The following is a 19,336-nucleotide window of genomic DNA, read 5'->3' as shown; positions in this document are numbered from 1 at the left end:
TGTGTCTCTTCTGTTCCACTCCACTGCTGCCCAGGAGCCATTTCTCTAAACCTCCCACTCCTGAATATTGGGCTAAATTTTGCTGTCATTTATGCTAGTGTAACCCCATTGGTTTGAAAAATATATTCCTCTCCAGATTTAGAGTAGTGGACCTGAGACCAGGATCAGACTCTGTATATTTAAAAACACATTAGTAGCATGTGCAATATGTTTCATTTAAAAAAAAAAAGAAAAGAAAAGAAATTAAACAGAAATCACCTTGTCACACTGAATCCCATGTTATTCTCTTCCAGTGGCTATATGCATAGAGTAGTAGGCATGAGATGAGGCACATTAATATGGAATTATGTGGCCTCCTATTAAGTGATGGAACTCAGAGGATTATAGATTCATAGATATTAAGGTCAGAAGGGACCATTATGATCATCTAGTCTGACCTCCTGCACAACGCAGGCCACAGAATCTCACCCACCCACTCCTGCGAAAAACCTTTCGCCTCTGTCTGAGCTATTGAAGTCCTCAAATCGTGGTTTAAAGCCTTCAAGGAGCAGAGAATCCTCCAGCAAGTGACCCATGCCCCATGCTAAAGAGGAAGGCAAAAAACCTCCAGGGCCTCTTCCAATCTGCCCTGGAGGAAAATATGGTGATCAGCTAAACCCTGAGCATATGGGCAAGATTCACCAGCCAGATACTCAGGAAAGAATTTTCTGTAGTAACTCAGATCCCTCCCCATCTAACATCCCATCACGGGCAACTGGGTGAGAGGAAAGAGCTCTTGACAATCAGTGTGTATACAAGAAGAGTGAGATAATAGAAGCCTGTACAACAGGTTTCTTAAAACAAACACTGTTTTTAAACAGTAAATTCAGTGCCCTAATTCTTCTGTGTTTAATGTACGTTATGCAGACCACAGAATGTGACTAGGTTGCGAAAGTGAAAGGCCAAATCATGCAGTCCGTAGTCCTTATTAAGGCAAAATCCTATTGCTTTTAGTGGGATTTGCTGCCCATGAGTATTTTGCCTCAGTAAGGACTGCTGGATCTGCAGACCGTCTCCTCCACTTCCATGAACAGAGAGGATCTGGGCTGTGGGAGAAAACATTGTTTCTGCAGTATACTCCTTTGCCACTGACCCCATGGCAGCTCCTCAGTGACCTCTCTTCAGGGTTTTAAGCTTTGCGGATACAAAGAGGGCTGGCTGGTGAGATGACCCATCTTTGTGAAGTCATCCCTCTCCAGATTTGCAATAAATACACAAGTAAGCCCATCCTAGCTGACAACAGTATCTTGCTTGCTTTCTCCTCTGTGCTCCGAAACAGCTCCAGATGGAGAAATTGGGGGGAGGGGGAAGCTACAGTGGAGACCTGGGTTGGGGGTGGAGGCACATAACTTTCGGTGGATCTCAAGATCTGTGGGTTTGGAGGGCAAACCTCCATCTTATTCCATAGGATGTGAGGGGGGACTGTCAGGCAGAAACTGTGTTCGAATTCACTGGTGTTCCAGTCCCCTGCAGAGGAAAACCCTGCATCCGGAGATGATCTGGCCCTAAAATAAATATACTGCTCCACATCTCAGATGTTGAAACACTGAGAGATGTTGGGATTTCTATGAAACTGTACGCTCTTGGGCAGCAGTTTCAGACACATTTTCTAATGTCCACCCCCCACACACGTCCACCCCCCACACGCCCTACAATTCAGTCACAAACCCAGTCAACACTCAGGGGCAGACTGAAAACACCTCTCTTCCCATGTTGCTCCACCCATTGATAGCACTAAATTCTACATGTGCTGCTGTCATCACATTCTACACTCACCCTGTTGCTAAGGGCCATTCTTTGTCATAGTCTGTAACCCACTTACAGAATCTAAAGGCTGAACAGAGTGGGGAGAGCTTTCCTGAGGCACAATCAGCCTTTTTAACGGAGTGCCAATTTAACAGTCAAATCTATGTTGATTGTTTCCATAAGAGCGTAGGTGACTAAAACTTTACAACTGAATGCCATCTGTACAGGAATGGGTTGACAAAGGTAAGCAGCAGTGATAGACAACAGCTGATACTGGAAGCAGTCCAACAGTAAATGCCAGTTGAGAGCTCCCACCTGAGACAAACTGGCATTTAAAAAATGCAATAGGTCTAAAAAATTGTCCCATACCATCTATTTTGTGGCTTGTAAGAAAATCTGAATCTCAAAGTATGACAGCTAGAGGTGTCCTCTTACTGGGATAGCAAACTATTCTGTATACCACAGGTTAAAATGCTATTTTAATCTTATTTCAGCTTAAACCAAACTGGGAGTGAAGGGTGGGGATGAAAATGTTGGCAAAATGCCTTGGCTATATGGAACTAGAAGTTTATTTATTAAACCACAAATGGGTGGAACCTGACACAGTCTGCAATTCTGTAGGGTAGTGGGATAAAGTGATTCATATGAATGACATTTCTGAGTGATAAATACAGACTATATATTCGGCTTTAACTCAGTCGGAGGGTCATTTGCAATATTGACAACTTCCTTGCTTCCTGCTCTGCTACTTTGCCAACAACAAGGCAGCGTTGTCTAAATAAATAATATCCTGGTGTTATCATGTGAAAGAAACCACAATGTGGGAACTTTGGGATCTCCTAGGATAAGGCAAACCCAGCAATTATTCTATTTGATCTTGTTGGAGATCAGTGATAAACTCTAAGAAGCCATATGGTAAAGTGTGGGGAAGGGAGATGCATGTTAAAAAGAAAAGCTAAGTCTTGGGAAGCTTTATTTTCCTTTGCACAGAAAGTGATTTCAGTTCACATTACCCTCGCCTCAAGTTTATACTGTATTTAATACAAACTGTCTGAATTTTGAAGTGGTCTCATTCCTCACTGTAAGTATAGAAAGTGTAACGAGAAATGCAGATCCTTTGAGGCTTATAAATGGAATCATTCTGAGCCAGAACAAGCCTGTTCCAAGTCTGTATGGGAGAAATACCAGTATGGGAAGGAGATCCTGGCACAGATGCGGAGGAAGTAAAGTCTCAGGGAAGTGGTACTGGGTTTACACTTGCTCTGCTAACCCTGGCTATAGGGACTGAGGCTGGAAATGAGCAGTGTGGACTAGGGCTTACCCATCTCCTTCATGGTGAGAGACAAGGTTGGCTCTTGGTAGTTCCAAGCTCTCCTCTCCTCTCTGAGATCCATGAAAACAGGGTGGGGCTGGGACCTGTAGTCCCTGACAGCAGCCATATTTATAACCCTAATTCCTGGTATAGCTTGCTGGGAAATAGGGACTGTATAAAAACAGCATCTTCCCTGCAGATGAGAGAAATCTAGCAGCCCAGGTGGTCTTTAAAGAAAGGAGTAGGCCAGTAAATATAAATTCCTTATGATGTCTAACTTTTGCAGTTATTTTCCTTGTAATGACTTTAGGGCAGATGCCTCTGAAGAGTGTCCAAAACAGCTCTGGAGACTGTGTGCAGTTTTTGATGCCGTTATGGACTGGCTTTAAAAAAAAGTTAACGAGTCAAGGACAATTTTTTGTTAGCACATTCCAAGAACTGACTCTTTCTTGGGTTGTAGAAGGGTTCTGTGACCGTCTTGGGGTTTGAGCTGATGCATTTTCTAAATTTAAAGTGTGTTTCTTATGTAATCCGTATATACACATCCCCTTAAGCTTATAACCTATTTTTCTGTAGGTAAAACTGGTTAGCATTGATGCAGCAGAAATAGCGGATGGAAACTCTTCTCTGGTACTTGGACTAATATGGAATATAATCCTGTTTTTTCAGGTAAAACCATTTATATGCTGTAATGACAAGAGAATTACATCTATAAAATCATTCAGTTCCAGCAGAATACTGACCTATATCCATAAAGACCAGAAATAAAGCACAGGGGAATTGATTCTCCTCTAACTTACATCAGTTTTATACCTAGTATCACAACCCTGATCGAGAGGTATTACCTGTAGTAGTGATCTACAAGTCTAGAAGCCCGACTTCATCTTCCAAGATGCACCATGGTCTCTCCCTGAGGCTGAGCATTGTGGGATGCATTGCAGCAGCTCCGCTACAGAGGAACTGGTGCATCACAGGAGATGTAGCCTAACTAGGGGGCAGGGTCCAGAGGGGAGAATGGGGGTTGAGGGACCTAGAACTACAAGTACAGTGAAACAACACAGTTGCTAAGGACTTGTCTACATTACGGGGGCTACAATGGTATACTCCGTCGCTGTAGGAACTGCACCTTTCTGAGTGACAGTAACTAGGTCAATGTCAACATTCTTTCATCAACCTAGCCTTGTCTATACCAGGGGTTAGATCAACACAGCTGCAGTACTCAACACTGTGATTCACACCCCTGAGTGACATAGCTTTGTTGATCTAAATTTTTAGTGTAGACCAGGCCTAAGGCAGATGGTAAAGTTAATGTTGACCTGAAATGAAATACTTTGTTCTGCTTGAGTGATTTTTCTCTGTAGTGCACTTCAGGTCGTGCATGTGCTCCGAGCACCTAGAACTGGACATTTTTCCCTAGCAATATTCATCTGGTCCACACATGCACCCCCACTCTCTTCCTGCTCTACAATGTAGGGACAACGGAGTAGTTCCTTCTCACCTTTTGTGATCTGAGATGGAGCGTCAATGTCCATGCTGATTTCTTCAGGTTCTCTCTGCAAATAGTTTTTTAAAAAACGTCTGCTTTTTTAATATACTTACTTAGGATAGTTTTAGGGGGTTGGTTCCCTCTGAACATATAGATTGCCTGTATATTGGCCTGAAGAACGCAGGAGAGGCCCCACTTCTTCAGTCCTGTGTGGTTCCAAGACTTCCACCCCTCTTTTGGCTCAGAGAGACTCTGGAGAGCAGAGTCAGGACAGACAAGTGGGAGGGAAACACAGGGGCTTCCCCAACAGCAAGAGGGAAGGTTCCCCTTCCGAGCCCTCTGAGAAGAGGCAGAAGTCCACATTCCAAACCAAGTCATTGGAGCTTCATGCTCCAGAGCAGGGGATGGTCTGGTACTGGGAAGGACCATACTGGGATTTCTTTGAAGGGAAAGACTGCTGCATCTTCCAGAACCAGGGTTGGAACTTGGGCACCAAAATCTACAAAATCAGTGCTGCTGGTGCCTTCTGCCTCAGTGACTCGGGATACAGAAATGACTTTATGTTTCTTGGCTCCAGATGATCTCTCGGTGTTCCTGAAACCAGAATCCCCTCAGCTTTCCAGAGCCCAGCACCAAGTACTGAGACCTCAGCTAATACTGAGCTACCTACGGTATCTCTCTTCACCCCCAACCTTGAGTAGCAGTTAAGCCAGACTTGCACCGGTACCATCAACTAGCAGCGGCAGGTTGTGGCCATCTCCTCCAGTACCCAGAGCTCCTCCACTGGATCTGCAATCCAAATCCTCGAGTTGGAAAGGACTATGACTGATGCCCATCTCCAGAATATGTCCTGAAGGGTTCCTAGAAATCGTTAAATATGTCAGGAATCTTCAGCATATTTCACCTTTTAACTGAGAATTAGGGAAGGATTTACCACACCAACCCAGTCATGCTTCATCTGAGGACATGGTATTTGGATGGAAGTTGTAGTTAGAAAAGCCTATTTGGCTGATGACTATAAGTTCCCCCAAGATTACACCTGCCAGCCCTCAGCACCTTTCATTCATTGGTAGTTACCTATCCTGTTTTTTCTCACCCCGTAATTTTTGCACAGGCTAAATCTGTACCAGCCTGGATCTTTAACTTTGCCTTATCATCCCTGACTAAGTGCCATTCAAGCCTCTGGATTCCTGTCTGCTACTTCTCTCTATGAAGGTAGAATTTTCAGTAGCTATCACTTTGGCCAGGAGAGTTAGTGAATATCAGGGGCTCCTGACAGACCCCCCTCTCAATACAGTTTTTCTCAAGGGTAAAGTATCCATGAGACTGCATCCAAAGTTCTTTCTGAAAGTGGTGTTGGACTTTCATCTTAACCAAAGTATCCACCTACTGGTGCTTTATCCTAAACCTCACTATAGCAGGGAAGAAGTGGTGTGACACTCAATGGACATGCCTAGAACTCTTGCCTTTTACCTCCCAAAGGACAAAATCATTTCAAAAGTCTCCTAGGCTCTCTGTATCATTGGTGGAACAAATGAAAAGGGAGGCCATTTTCTCCCTGAGGCTGTCATAATGGATCTCAGGATGCATCCTACTCTGCTATGAGATGAACAATATCCCCCTCAAAGGCAATGTGAGAACACATTTGACAAGAGCTCCGGCAGCATGAGTAGTTTCCCTTAGAGATGTCCCTACTACTGACATCTAAAGAGCAGCAGCCTGGAGTTCTGTTCATACCTTTGCTAGACAATATGCACTGGTGGAAGCAGCTGTTTCTGATACTACTTTGGGCAGGGCAGTTCAGTCTGCAATCTGTTGTGTCATAGGATTTCAGGTACTCACCTCCTTGAAAGAGACGCTCTTTGTGCACTGCACATAGGAACAATCACTTGAAGGACCAGTTACTCACCCTGTAGCAACTTGAGTTCTTTGACATTTGCAGTGTACTACCCACCCTCTTTTCCCCACTGCCTGTTCACCCTCTACCTGGAACTGGTGGCAGAGAGGGAACTAAGATGGCAGTGGTCTGGCAGCCCCCTTTATCTCCATGGTGTGGAGTGTGGGGAGACCATGCATGGCCCAGATGAATGCTGCTAGAGAAAAATTTCTGGCTCTGGATGCATGGAGCACATGCACAACCTGAAGTGCACTACTATGCATATGGACAGCACATCTTGAAGAACTCATTATTAAAAAGTGAAGTAACCCATCTCCTCTGGTTAGCATTTCATTTAGATTTTCTCAACAGGAAATTCTACCAAAATCTTTTCCAACAGAAATCTTTTATTTCAATGAAAACCCATTTTCCCACAGGACAATTTTATGTTTTGAAATTTTCAACCAGGCCTGTAAACTAATATCTATTGCCAGACCTGAGCTCTGTGTAACCTTGAAAGCTTGTTTCTTGGACCAACAGAAGTTGGTCAAATAAAAGAGATTACCTCACCCACTTTCTCTCTAATACCGACATGGCTACAACAACACTGCATGTATCCTTGCCCATCAGTCTTAACATCTCTGTTGAGACTGCCAACAAGGGTGCTGCTAGTTAGGTCTATTCTGGTTGGTGTAGTTGTTGCTGAATTCTTTAATGCACAGACCTATAATTAGACTGTTAACTGAATTTCAGAGGAAACAAAAGTTACTTTTCCTGAAAGCAGGATTTATGGATGATTGAATGTCTATATTGAATTGAAATACCTTGTGGTTTACCTTTTTCAATACAGATTAAAGAACTGACAGGCAACCTCAATAGGAACTCCTCCTCATCCAGTCTGTCATCTGGGCCCAGCGGGGCTGACTCAGACACATCTCACCCGAGCACTCCTAATATAGAGAGAAGCATGTCTGTTTCAGTGAAGGATCAGCGAAAAGCAATCAGAGCCCTTTTAACCTGGGTTCAAAGGAAAACCAGAAAGTAAGCCAACCTCCTTTTGGTAGCTTAGAAAAGTCTCCATTTTACCAGCTGCAAATGGGTTTGTTTCTGAGGTTGAAACTAATTTCCCTCTGTAGTCCATGGGAGGAATCTATGACAATAACAAATGCTGTAGGATATTTCTTGTTTTAGTGTGTTCAGGTTTAGAGTGAGCAATTTATATTTTGGGTGAGATCTTCAGTGGTTTAAAGTGACTGACTGACTTAAACTGGCAGAATATCAGGCCCTGTATCTTCCTTATTTCACGCAGGGGCAGATTAGGATGTTATGGGGCCCTGAACTAGAGCAAGTGGGGGCCCTTCCCCACCCCTTCTACCTGCAGTCCCGCTGCACCTCTCCCATCCTCCAGCCAGGAAGTGGGGTTGGGGCGCGGGGACTTGCCCCGCTCTGCCCGCCCAACGCTCCTGCCACTCCCCGGCAGGAGCGCCAGGTGGGCAAAGCAGGGCAAGCCCCCGTGTCCCCAACCCTGCACTCCCTCCGGAGCACCGGCTGGGGGGATGGAGTGGGGCAAGCCTGTGTCCCAACCCTGCTCCCTGGCTGGAGCAGCAGGGAGGGGTAAAGTGGGACAAGCCCCCAAGTCCTGTATCCGCTCCCTGGCTGGAGTGTTGGAGGGGGCAGAGCGCAGGGGCTCCCATTTTTTGGGGCCCCTGGGCATGGGCCCCATTGGCACAGCAGCTAATCCACCTCTGATTTCATGATATTGTGCATTATATGTTAACTGCAATCAGTATGCAAGACACAGATGCAGACTCATTCCCTGTCCTGAGGTGCTTGTAATCTATTGAGTGTTTTGTGTAAATCAAAAGATTAGATATAAATGAAGGATTTGAATCTGATAATAATTATTAAAAGATTTTGATTGCATTTAAGATAATTGTTGTTGTTGTTGTTTTTCCCCTTTGAGATTGCTCTGTTCATTCTAAAGAATCAGACCTGTTCCTGTATAAGAACTGCCATTTCATGTGTTATGCAACAAGAGATGGGCTCCAATGGGAACACTGGATTAAAAACTCCCTTAAACTTTGGTGACATTTGCATCTTAATCTGACCTTTGCATCTCAAGATACTCTGTAATAAAACTAGATTATGATTTAAAATGAAACATTACTGACAGGGACAATGTCAAGTAGTTTAGGCCAAAAATATTAATTAGTGTAAAATTGTTATAGTGCAGAGGTCTCTTCTGGATTTTTCATATAGTCCCACTGAATCATAAAGAAATGGTAAAGAAAAAGCCAGAGTTTATATAAGGCATATGGGTCAAAATTCACTTACCCAAATTAATGTATTAGGGATTGATATGTACAAATCCCTTTGCTGTACACAAGGGAACATTTGGGCCCACATTGCAAATGCAAAATTAAAACTGTCATTTCTAAAAATCTTCTTCCTTGGACCACATCCATCCCTGGTGAAACTCCAGTGAAGTCAGTGGAATTGAACCAAGGATGAATATGGCTTGTTTTGTGATCAGCTGCTGCCAATCCAGACAGCAGAGAAAGAACAAGTTAATGAATAAATCCTATTTCTAGAACTAAGACACTGACCAATACCATTGGTAACTGTGGAGTACCAATGAGGAAACAATAAACAAGGCAATCAAAGGCCATAGTGTTTTCAGTGCCACTCAAATAGTTTGGAAAGAAATCAATGGTTGGGAAATGAATTGTTTATAGCTTCCATAGAAAGAAACAGCAAAGTACAATGATAGTGAAAACTTGGTTGTAGCATTTTAAACCATGAATCTTTCAGAAATCTCTGTCTTTGTGGTATTTCATTTTTGTTCTTGTGAAAATGCAAAAGTTGTCAAATGTGGATTTTTTTTTACCTGCATGGCATAAATTTCTATATTTAAGGCCAAGTGTACACAAAATGTGACGCATTTATGATAGCTTTTAACATGCTTATGTGTTGGCCCCTTTCCCATACTATGGCATTAAAACACTATCGCAAAGTAAAAATCAGTAATTACACAGACATTTGGTTTTGTAAATGTTAAATACGGTTGCTAAGTACTTGTGGGTTTTGTTTTTGTTAACGACTTCCTATGAGCAGGTTGATCTAAGTTGGTAGCCAAACTGTTGGCTCAACTTACAGTGAATCTTTATATTGTATGAAAGCGTTTCCTACTGTCTTAAAGCCAAGAAACTCTCTCCTTTAATGACTACAGCCAGACAACTTTACTTATAATTCAGGAGTTTTAGAAAGTGGCACTGCTTTTGTTGTGGGATGGTGGTGGTGGTTGTTGTGGTTTTTTAATATATATTTCTACAATACATTTTTTTTTTTTTTAAATTTAGATATGGTGTTGCAGTTCAAGATTTTGCCAGCAGTTGGCGGAGTGGCCTTGCTTTCTTAGCTATAATAAAAGCAATAGATTCCAACTTGGTAGACATGAAGGGAGCTTTGGAGAAATCAGCCCGGGAAAACTTAGAGGATGCTTTCAGCATAGCACAAGATAAACTTGGTGTTCCTAGACTTCTGGAGCCAGAAGGTAACACATTCACAGCAGCCTTCCTTGGTGCATCTATCAAATAATTAAAAACTTATGACTATTTATTTTTATTGCAATAGTTCCCATTAGCTTCAGTCAGTATTGGGGCCCCATTGTGCTGGGTAATGTACAAAAGCAGGTCTTGTACCAAAGTATTTACAATCTAAAAAGACAAAAATGAGCAAAGGGTGGGATAAAGGGATCCAGTACATGAGCAAAATGATCAAGAGGATGGTAGGCATATGTCTTAGCAAAATGATCAGGAGGATGGTAGGCATACATCTTGCTAGCTCCAGTTATTTTCTCTCTGTTCCTTTTTTTTAAATTGTCCTTGCTTATTCTAAAATTTCCTTTTTGCCTATTTTGAATTGTCTTAAATTTAGTTTTAAATTTTCCTTGCCTCTTCCATTTTTTTTTTCTACTTGAGTAAAAGAAACTTCTACTGTAATACCTGTCCCTATTCTGTCTGATTCAAGCCTAAATTGAAGTTGGGCCTCGATCCTGCAACTGATGGCAAGTGGGCAGATGCCTGTATGCAAGTGGTACCCATTTAGAGGTATAGAATATCCCTGGCTTTCTCACTGGAAACAAATCACTGCCTGTCACTCAACAAAACCACTTGCGGGTGAAAGAGCAGCACTGTCAGGCTACGATGGGAATATCCTAAGAAGGGTGACCCTGACCTAGGACTTGTTTGAGTTTGGGGAGCAGGGGAAGGGTATTAAAGTGGAGGAGACTGAGGGATCCTCTGGGTTCCATCAACAATTAAGAGGATTCTGCCTTCTCTCAAAAATAAAATAATAAGTCTCTGGGTTTTCATAAGAATGTTTCTACATTGAATCATAAAAGTAGGATATGCCTCTGAAGGCCCATTTCTGTGCAAGTCCTCTTTCAGTATTTAAGAGTCCAATGCTTTGTGTTTTTTTTTCCCATAGATATAATGGTTGAGTCACCTGATGAACAATCAATTATGACGTATGTGGCACAGTTTCTGGAGCATTTCCAAGAGATAGAAGGGGTACGCTTTTCTTTCATAAAGTAGCACTTTCATAATTTGTCATGGCATCCTTGAGGAAGTCAGATATATGTTCTCATTTTTACCTTCAGAACTGTTACAAGCAATTTATTTCAAGTGGTTTAAAAGCCATATCATATTTTAGTGATTCCTGTTCTGTTTGTCTGATCCGATACCTTAGGTTTTAAGTTGGGGCCATTAAACTGCTTTGGAGAAAATAAGACTCAATCCAAACATTAAACCCAAAGCTGTTTTACAAAAGTTAGGATCAATTCAAATAAGTACTACCCAACTCCTCTCTTATCCCTGAACCTTAATAGGCTTTATCCTTGTGCTAAAACCCGGATTTTAGACAATTTGACAGACTTTGTTGGACTGGTTTCTGTCTTCAAATCTCATGAGATCTGAGCTCAGATTGGTGCTGTTGCTCAGAAGACATAGTACCAGATTCAAGACTGCAGAGGTGAAATAATGGTCCCACTGAAGTCAGTGGAAAAAACTTCAATTGACTTCAGTGGGACCATGATTTCACTACAGACCTTACCTTTGATAAGGGGCCAGTTTGGGATTTATGGGAAAGAGCTGGTAGATAAGCAAACTTCATGTGTGGGATGGAGAGGGCCTTCTGGGGCTCTGGTAGAGGAGTTTGTAGTGGAACAGAGGAAAGGAAATTAAAGGATGGGAGTCATTCAAAGAGCTGAAAAGAATGAGAGCGAAGTAGGAACTGGGGAGATCACATTTAGGTCTGTATAAGTAGCCAGACATTTCAGGGCTTATCTAAACCTCAGACCTCTTGAGGTTGGTAATCACTAATTTTAAATTACACCTTTTTGGTATGAAAAGGCGATTCCAAGGATGTTTGTTCCCCACGAGAAGCAGGATGATAGTTTTCTTGTTTATCCTCAAGTAGCATACAGATAAAAATGCAGCTCTTACACCTTCAAATTACTTTGCTACTAGTTTTCTTCAGATTTATGTTTAATAAAGTCTCCAGTTGCATTATTCATGCAACTTATGTTTTACACCATCAATTTTTAAGGTTAGTTAATTGTATTTTATGAGTGAGGAAAAAAAGCTCAAATTTCTTCCTACTTTTCAGATAAACTGCCCAGCTCAGACTGTAAATAAAAAAATCAGACTCGCAGATCAATATGATCTACAATAGATTTAGTGGACTCTTGGGTTTATTTTACTCCAGTTTCTGTATTTAATATACATTTAAAGCAGCTATCCCCCTAGAGGCCTCATGGAGAGGTGAATTGAATTAATGATTGAGAACTGGGATCTCCGAATTCTAATCTGGCTGTGCCAGGGACTTGCTGTGTGGCCTTGTACAGTTTAACTTCGTTAATTCAGTTTCCTGACTTACAAAATGGGACAATCATTACTTGACTAGTTCAAAGAATGATGTAAGGGTTGATTAATGACTCTTTCTATAGCAATTTGAAAATGTAAAGTGATATGTAAATTACTGTTTAATACTATATCATCCTTTACAGGAAGATTTTTCGGATCCTGATAAGAAAATCCCAGTTGAAGCCACATATGTCCATATCAAAGACACACCTTCAGAACAAGGGGGCAAGATCTTGATATTGAATGAAAATGGAGAATGTACGTACACTGTTAACCATGAAAGGAGCCACTCTCCTCCTACAAAGATTTGTGTCCGTGATTTGCCTGAGGAACTCCAGTCAGAAATTGCACATGAAGAACTTAATGACAAATTGAATCAACCGTTATCAGATCATTCACAGGGAGTCTCAGAGGAGTCATTGGTTTTGTTATCTGCAGAAGAACCTCAGAGGCCTACCTCTTTGCAGATTACAGGATCTATCAGTTTTGACTCCAGTTCCTCTTGGGAAGTTCTTAGCGATAAACTGATTCAGAATGAAGGGAGCATATCTGATGATCAACTGAAACAGAATGATGAACTTTCAGCAACTGTTTTAACTGATCAGAAAAATGCTGCTGACACAGTTGATTCAGAATCATTTTCTAAAAAAGAATTTACTATAAAGATGTCTCTTGAATGCAACAATGAAATTAAGGACTCACTAGTCAACAAAACATGGGATAGTTGTTCTTTGAGCCCATTATCTCAGACTTCAGATGGACATATAAATGAACCAACAAATCTAGTAGAAAACACTGAACCCATAACTTCAACTTTTCTACAGGAAAATGCTTCCAAAGAAGAGGATATACATAAATATGTTTTGTGTCTACTAGATGAAGAAATACCTAAACTTCCAGATGGGTATGAACATCTAAAACAATCACCTGTTTTTCAGACAGTACAAGATACCAGTTGTTCACCCAAGGATTCTGATCTCAAAGGTCAAATGGAAATATCTTTGTCCTGCAAATCTGAAAATTCAACCCCACCAGTTACAAAAATTCCTGAGAATCTCGATATTCATAGTGAAGGTGGATCTTCAGCTAAAATGTCACCAAATTCTTTGAAAGTTTCTGTAATTCCACATGATCTTTTCTACTATCCACATTACAATGTTCCCATATCAGCAGTTTTGGAAGCTTTTGCTAAGCCTAGTCCTGCCTCTTATGTTTCTGAAAACAGCAAAATCTGTGATGAGCTATCAATGAATTATTTGCATGAAGGGGAGCCATTGGTACTAAACAATGAAGAAGGCATTCTGGAGCCAGGTCTGCAAACCAACCTGAGTGTCTCTCCAGCAGAAATGGATGTTGAGGACACGGAAGAGGAGAAAGTGGATCCTGACAGTCCCACTAAGTCCTTCTCTGAAAAAGTACAGGGTGCCCTAACAGGAAAGAATGTGGAACTCAAGGAAGACACCAGTATATCCACAAACTCTCAAGATTCTACAAATCCAGAAAATCCTGAGGTGCTCATCTTGATTATTAAATTTCAGCTATCTACTTGTTTGTATAAGTTGGCCCCAACACCTTAATTTTACTACAAGACTTCTGAATAATTGTAGTAAATATGCTATGTCTGTTCTCCCAAAACATTGTTTACCACTGCCCTCTGCTGGATGGAATGTCAGAATGGCTCATGTGTGATGATGATCTCAAAACAGCTGCAGGCAATATAATATGAGCCCTAATACTACTACCCAAATGAGAATTTTTTATGGGATACCACCAGCATTTAAAATAACTGTCTAATGTGTCTGTCTAGCTGACATTGTGATCATATTGGCTTATAAACCTTCTGTTATTGGGATGGCTCCTAGGTATTACAGCTGTTGCTGGTAAGGGCTAATGGCATGCTTGCTATACAAAACATACAAGTGAAGACAATTCCTGCCCTAAAGCATATAAATCTAAGGGCCTGCACCTCCAAACACTCATAGATACTAAGGTCAGAAGGGACCATTCTGATCATCTAGTCCGACCTCCTGCACAGCGCAGGCCACAGAATCTCACCCACCCACTCCTATGAAAAACCTCACCCATGTCTGAGCTATTGAAGTCCTTAAATCATGGTTCAAAGACTTCAAAGAGCAGAGAAGCCTCCCTCAAGTCAACCATGCCCCATGCTACAGAGGAAGGCGAAAAACCTCCAGGGCCTCTCCAATCTGCCCTGGAGGAAAATTCCTTCCCGACCCCAAATATGGCAATCAGCTAAACCCTGAGCATATGGGCAAGATTCACCAGCCAGATACTACAGAAAATTCTTTCCTGGGTAACTCAGATCCCATCCATCTAATATCCCATCTCAGGGGATTTGGCCTATTTACCCTGAATAGTTAAAGATCAATTACTTACCAAAATCCCATTATCCCATCATACCATCTCCTCCATAAACTTATCGAGTAGAATCTTAAAACCAGATAGATCTTTTGCCCCCACTGCTTCCCTTGGAAGGCTATTCCAAAACTTCACTCCTCTGATGGTTAAAAACCTTCGTCTGATTTCAAGTCTAAACTTCCTGGTGGCCAGTTTATACCCATTTGTTCTTGTGTCCACATTGGTGCTGAGCTGAAATAATTCCTCTCCCTCTCCTGTATTATCCCTCTGATATATTTATAGAGAGCAATCATATCTCCCCTCAACCTTCTTTTAGTTAGGCTAAACAAGCCAAGCTCCTTAAGTCTCCTTTCATAAGACAAGTTTTCCATTCCTCGGATCATCCTAGTAGCCCTTCTCTGTACCTGCTCCAGTTTGAATTCATCCTTTTTAAACATGGGAGACCAGAACTGCACACAGTATTCTAGGTGAGGTCTCACCAGTGCCTTGTATAACGGTACTAAAACCTCCTTATCCCTACTGGAAATGCCTCTCCTGATGCATCCCAAAACCGCATTAGCTTTTTTCACAGCCATATCACATTGGTAGCTCATAGTCATCCTATGATCAACCAATACTCCAAGGTCCTTCTCCTCTTCCGTTACTTCTAATTGATGCGTCCCCAACTTATAGCTAAAATTCTTGTTATTAATCCCTAAATGCATAACCTTACACTTCTCACTATTAAATTTCATCCTATTACTATTACTCCAGTTTACAAGGTAATCCAGATCCTCCTGTATAATATCCCGATCCTTCTCCGAATTGGCAATACCTCCCAGCTTTGTATCATCTGCAAACTTTATTAGCACACTCCCACTTTTTGTGCCAAGGTCAGTAATAAAAAGATTAAATAAGATTGGTCCCAAAACCGATCCCTGAGGAACTCCACTGGTAACCTCCCTCCAACCTGACAGTTCGCCTTTCAGTAGGACCCGTTGCAGTCTCCCCTTTAACCAATTCCTTATCCACCTTTTGATGTTCATATTGATCCCCATCTTCTCCAATTTAACTAATAATTCCCCATGTGGCACGGTATCAAATGCCTTACTGAAATCTAGGTAAATTAGATCCACTGCATTTCCTTTATCTAAAAAATGTTACTGTTTCAAAAAAGGAGATTAGGTTGGTTTGGCACGATCTACCTTTTGTAAAACCATGTTGTATTTTGTCCCATTTACCATTGACTTCAATGTCCTTAACTAATTTCTCCTTCAAAATTTTTTCCAGGACCTTGCATACTACAGATGTCAAACTAACTGGCCTGTAGTTACCTGGATCACTTTTTTTCCTTTCTTAAAAATAGGAACTATATTAGCAATTCTCCAATCATTCGGTACTATTCCTGAGTTTACAGATTCATTAAAAATTCTTGCTAATGGGCTTGCAATTTCAGGTGCCAATTCCTTTAATATTCTTGGATGAAGATTATCTGGGCCCCCTGATTTAGTCCCATTAAGCTGTTTCAGTTTCGCTTCTACCTCTGATATGGTAATATCTACCTCTATATCCTCTTTCCGATTTGTCATGCTACCATTATCCCCAAGATCCTCTTTAGCCTTATTAAAGACTGAGGCAAAGTATTTGTTTAGATATTGGGCCATGCCTAGATTATCTTTAACCTCCACTCCATCCTCAGTGTTAAGCAGCCCCACTTCTTCCTTTTTAGTTTTCTTGTTTATATGGCTATAGAACCTTTTACTATTGGTTTTAATTCCCTTTGCAAGGTCCAACTCTACTCGACTTTTAGCCTGTCTCACTTGATCTCTACATGTTCTGACCTCAATTAGGTAGCTTTCCTTGCTGATCCCTCCCATCTTCCACTCCCTGTATGCTTTCTGCTTCTTCTTAATCACCTCTCTAAGATGCTTGCTCATCCAGCTTGGTCTACAACTCCTTCCTATGAATTTTTTCCCCTTTCTTGGGATACAGGCTTCCGATAGCTTCTGCAGCTTTGATTTAAAGTAATTCCAGGCCTCCTCTACCTTTAGATCCATAAGTTCTTCAGTCCAATCCACTACCCTAACTAATTTCCTTAATTTTTGAAAGTCAGCCCTTTTGAAATCAAAAACCCTAGTTGCAGATTTATTTTTGTTAATCCTTCCATTTAGTTTGAACTGAATTAGCTCATGATCACTTGAGCCAAGATTGTCCCCTACAACCATTTCTTCTATGAGGTCCTCGCTACTCACCAAAATTAAATCTAAAATGGCATCCCCTCTAGTCGGTTCAGCAACTACTTGATGAAGGAATCCATCAGCTATCGTATCTAGGAAAATCTGAGCTCTATTATTATTACTAGCACTGGTCCTCCAGTCTATATCTGGGAAGTTAAAGTCTCCCATGATCATGCAGTTTCCATTAGTATTTACTTTATTAAAGACATTAAAAAGGGCTGTATCCATATCCAAATTAGATCCCGGAGGTCTATAGCACACCCCAAGCACTATCGTAGGAGAGGCTTTTCTAGTTTTCTTCCCCAATGTAATTTTTGCCCAGACGGACTCTGTCTTATCCATTGCATCGCTTCTTATTTCTTTACATTCTACCTCATCATTGAAATACAATGCTACTCCACCCCCTTTACCTTTGTTTCTGTCTTTCCTAAACAGCACATACCCTTCAATACCTGTAGTCCAGTCATGACTACTATTCCACCATGTTTCTGTTATCCCTATAATATCTGGTTTCACTTCCTGCACCAGTAACTCTAGTTCCTCCATTTTGTTACCTAGACTCCTCGCATTGGTGTACAAACATCTTAATTTTTGCTGTTTGGCCTCGCTCACATTTTGTACCCTATTAGGCACAGTCATTCTACATCCAGTAGAACCTATTAGACTAGTATCCACACCGCCCTCACTCCTCATATACATTCTCCTACCCAACGCTGTATCCATTCTTACTTCATCTTCTTCCCTCTCAATGCTAAAATCTGGCGTGGAGATTTTCTGGACATCTCCCATCCATCTCCCCCCACTTCCTAGTTTAAAGCTCTCTTTATCAGTTGTGCCAGCCTCGATCCTAGAAGTCTATTTCCTTCCCTACTCAGATGAAGTCCATCCCGAGAGAACTGACCTCTGTCCGTGAATGCCTCCCAGTGGCCATACATCCCAAAGCCCTCCTTATAGCACCACTGCCTAAGCCATCTGTTGACAGTCATAATCTTGTCAGACCTTTGTTGCCCTTCTCTAGGAACAGGAAGGATCCCGCTAAAGATCACCTGAGCCTCAATTTCCTTAAGCGTCTTCCCCAGCCTAGCATAGTCTCCCTTAATACTTTCCAGCGAGAATCTAGCCGTATCATTTGTTCCCACATGAAGGATAATTAGGGGATTCTTTCCCGCTCCCTTTAGGATCCTTTTCAACCTCAGGTCTACATCCCGTATCTTAGCACCTGGAAGACAGCACATCCTTCTATTCTCAGGATCAGCTCTAGTTACAGGCCTGTCTATTCTTCTCAATAAAGAGTCCCCGATCACATAGACCTGCCTTTTCCTGGTGACAGTGCTATTCTCCAGTCTCTCCCCTGTTCCCTCTGGCTGCAAGTTCTTTCCATTCCTATTTTCCCTTACAATCTTCTTCAACCCATCCTGTATCCTCCTGGGGCTCATATTTGGTGTAGTCTCCCTTGACTCTTCCCCTTTTTCTTTAGGACTAGCCTCTCTTCTCTTCTTCCTTACCCTTCCACCTTCAACAAGTACCTGCTGAGCCCCTTCTTCATTTTCCAACTCTGCAAACCTGTTCCTAAGCTCTATTTCTCCTTCACTAGCCCGTCTTTTTCTCTGCCTGGTTCTTTGAGTCACATGTTTCCACTGACCACTTTCCTCATCCAGTCTCTCCTCAAAATTCCCCAGCCCATGTTTCCATCTGTGAGTCTGAGCTTTTCCCTTCAGATACCTCATATCTTTGCTCCATCATCTGCTCAAACCCCTTCCTAAACTCAACCAGACTTTCCACCTGCATCTCCAAACCTCGGATCTTTTCCTCCATCAGCTCTATCAGACGGCATTTCATGCAGAAAAAACTCTTACCGGTTCCCCCCTCCAGGATCATGTACATACCACAGCTTCCACATCCAGTCATCCTCAATGCATCTTTCACTGCAGGAGTCACTCCCACAGCTGCCTCTGTATTTGTCATCTCCTTCCCACCTAAATCCTGTTAATCTGGGAAACGCAAGCCACACCAAAAAGACCACAACCCCCCAGCAAAAGCAAACTCCAAACAAGCACCACAAGCCAAACTCCCCTTGCAAACTCCTACTCAAACTCCCCTGTTTAGAGCTTTGTTTGCTAGTTCCTGTGCTGCTGCAGCTGTCTGTGCTGCTACCTGACTGGCTGGCTACCTTTATAGGGCCCCTAGTCAGAAGCCCCACCCCCTAGGCAGGGCTCAGCTGCTCTCTCAGCACAAAGCCCCACCCCCTAATCAGGCTCAGCTGCTCTCCCAGCACAAAACCCCTACACACACACACACACACACACACAAATACTAAAAATACAAAACCAAGTACAACTACCTTCTCCTCCAACAGAA

General features: G+C 42.0%; 1 protein-coding gene across 2 annotated transcripts in view; it reads left to right on the top strand.

Moving 5' to 3' along the window:
• CLMN (calmin) overlaps positions 1-19,336 on the top strand; it is a 113,179-nt gene that overhangs the window by 75,832 nt on the left and 18,011 nt on the right. For both annotated transcript variants that reach the window (XM_038407861.2, XM_043516646.1), the window contains exons 5-9: positions 3,674-3,766; positions 7,310-7,500; positions 9,819-10,012; positions 10,948-11,030; positions 12,527-13,894. In XM_038407861.2, the coding sequence (XP_038263789.1) occupies positions 3,674-3,766; positions 7,310-7,500; positions 9,819-10,012; positions 10,948-11,030; positions 12,527-13,894 (1,929 nt within the window). The remainder of the gene's footprint in view (positions 1-3,673; positions 3,767-7,309; positions 7,501-9,818; positions 10,013-10,947; positions 11,031-12,526; positions 13,895-19,336) is intronic.

Source organism: Dermochelys coriacea, chromosome 6 (assembly GCF_009764565.3).
Source record: "Dermochelys coriacea isolate rDerCor1 chromosome 6, rDerCor1.pri.v4, whole genome shotgun sequence".
Taxonomy (NCBI): domain Eukaryota; kingdom Metazoa; phylum Chordata; order Testudines; family Dermochelyidae; genus Dermochelys; species Dermochelys coriacea.
The sequence above is the reverse complement of the archived record's forward strand: the minus strand, read 5'-3'. Positions and strand labels throughout refer to the sequence as shown.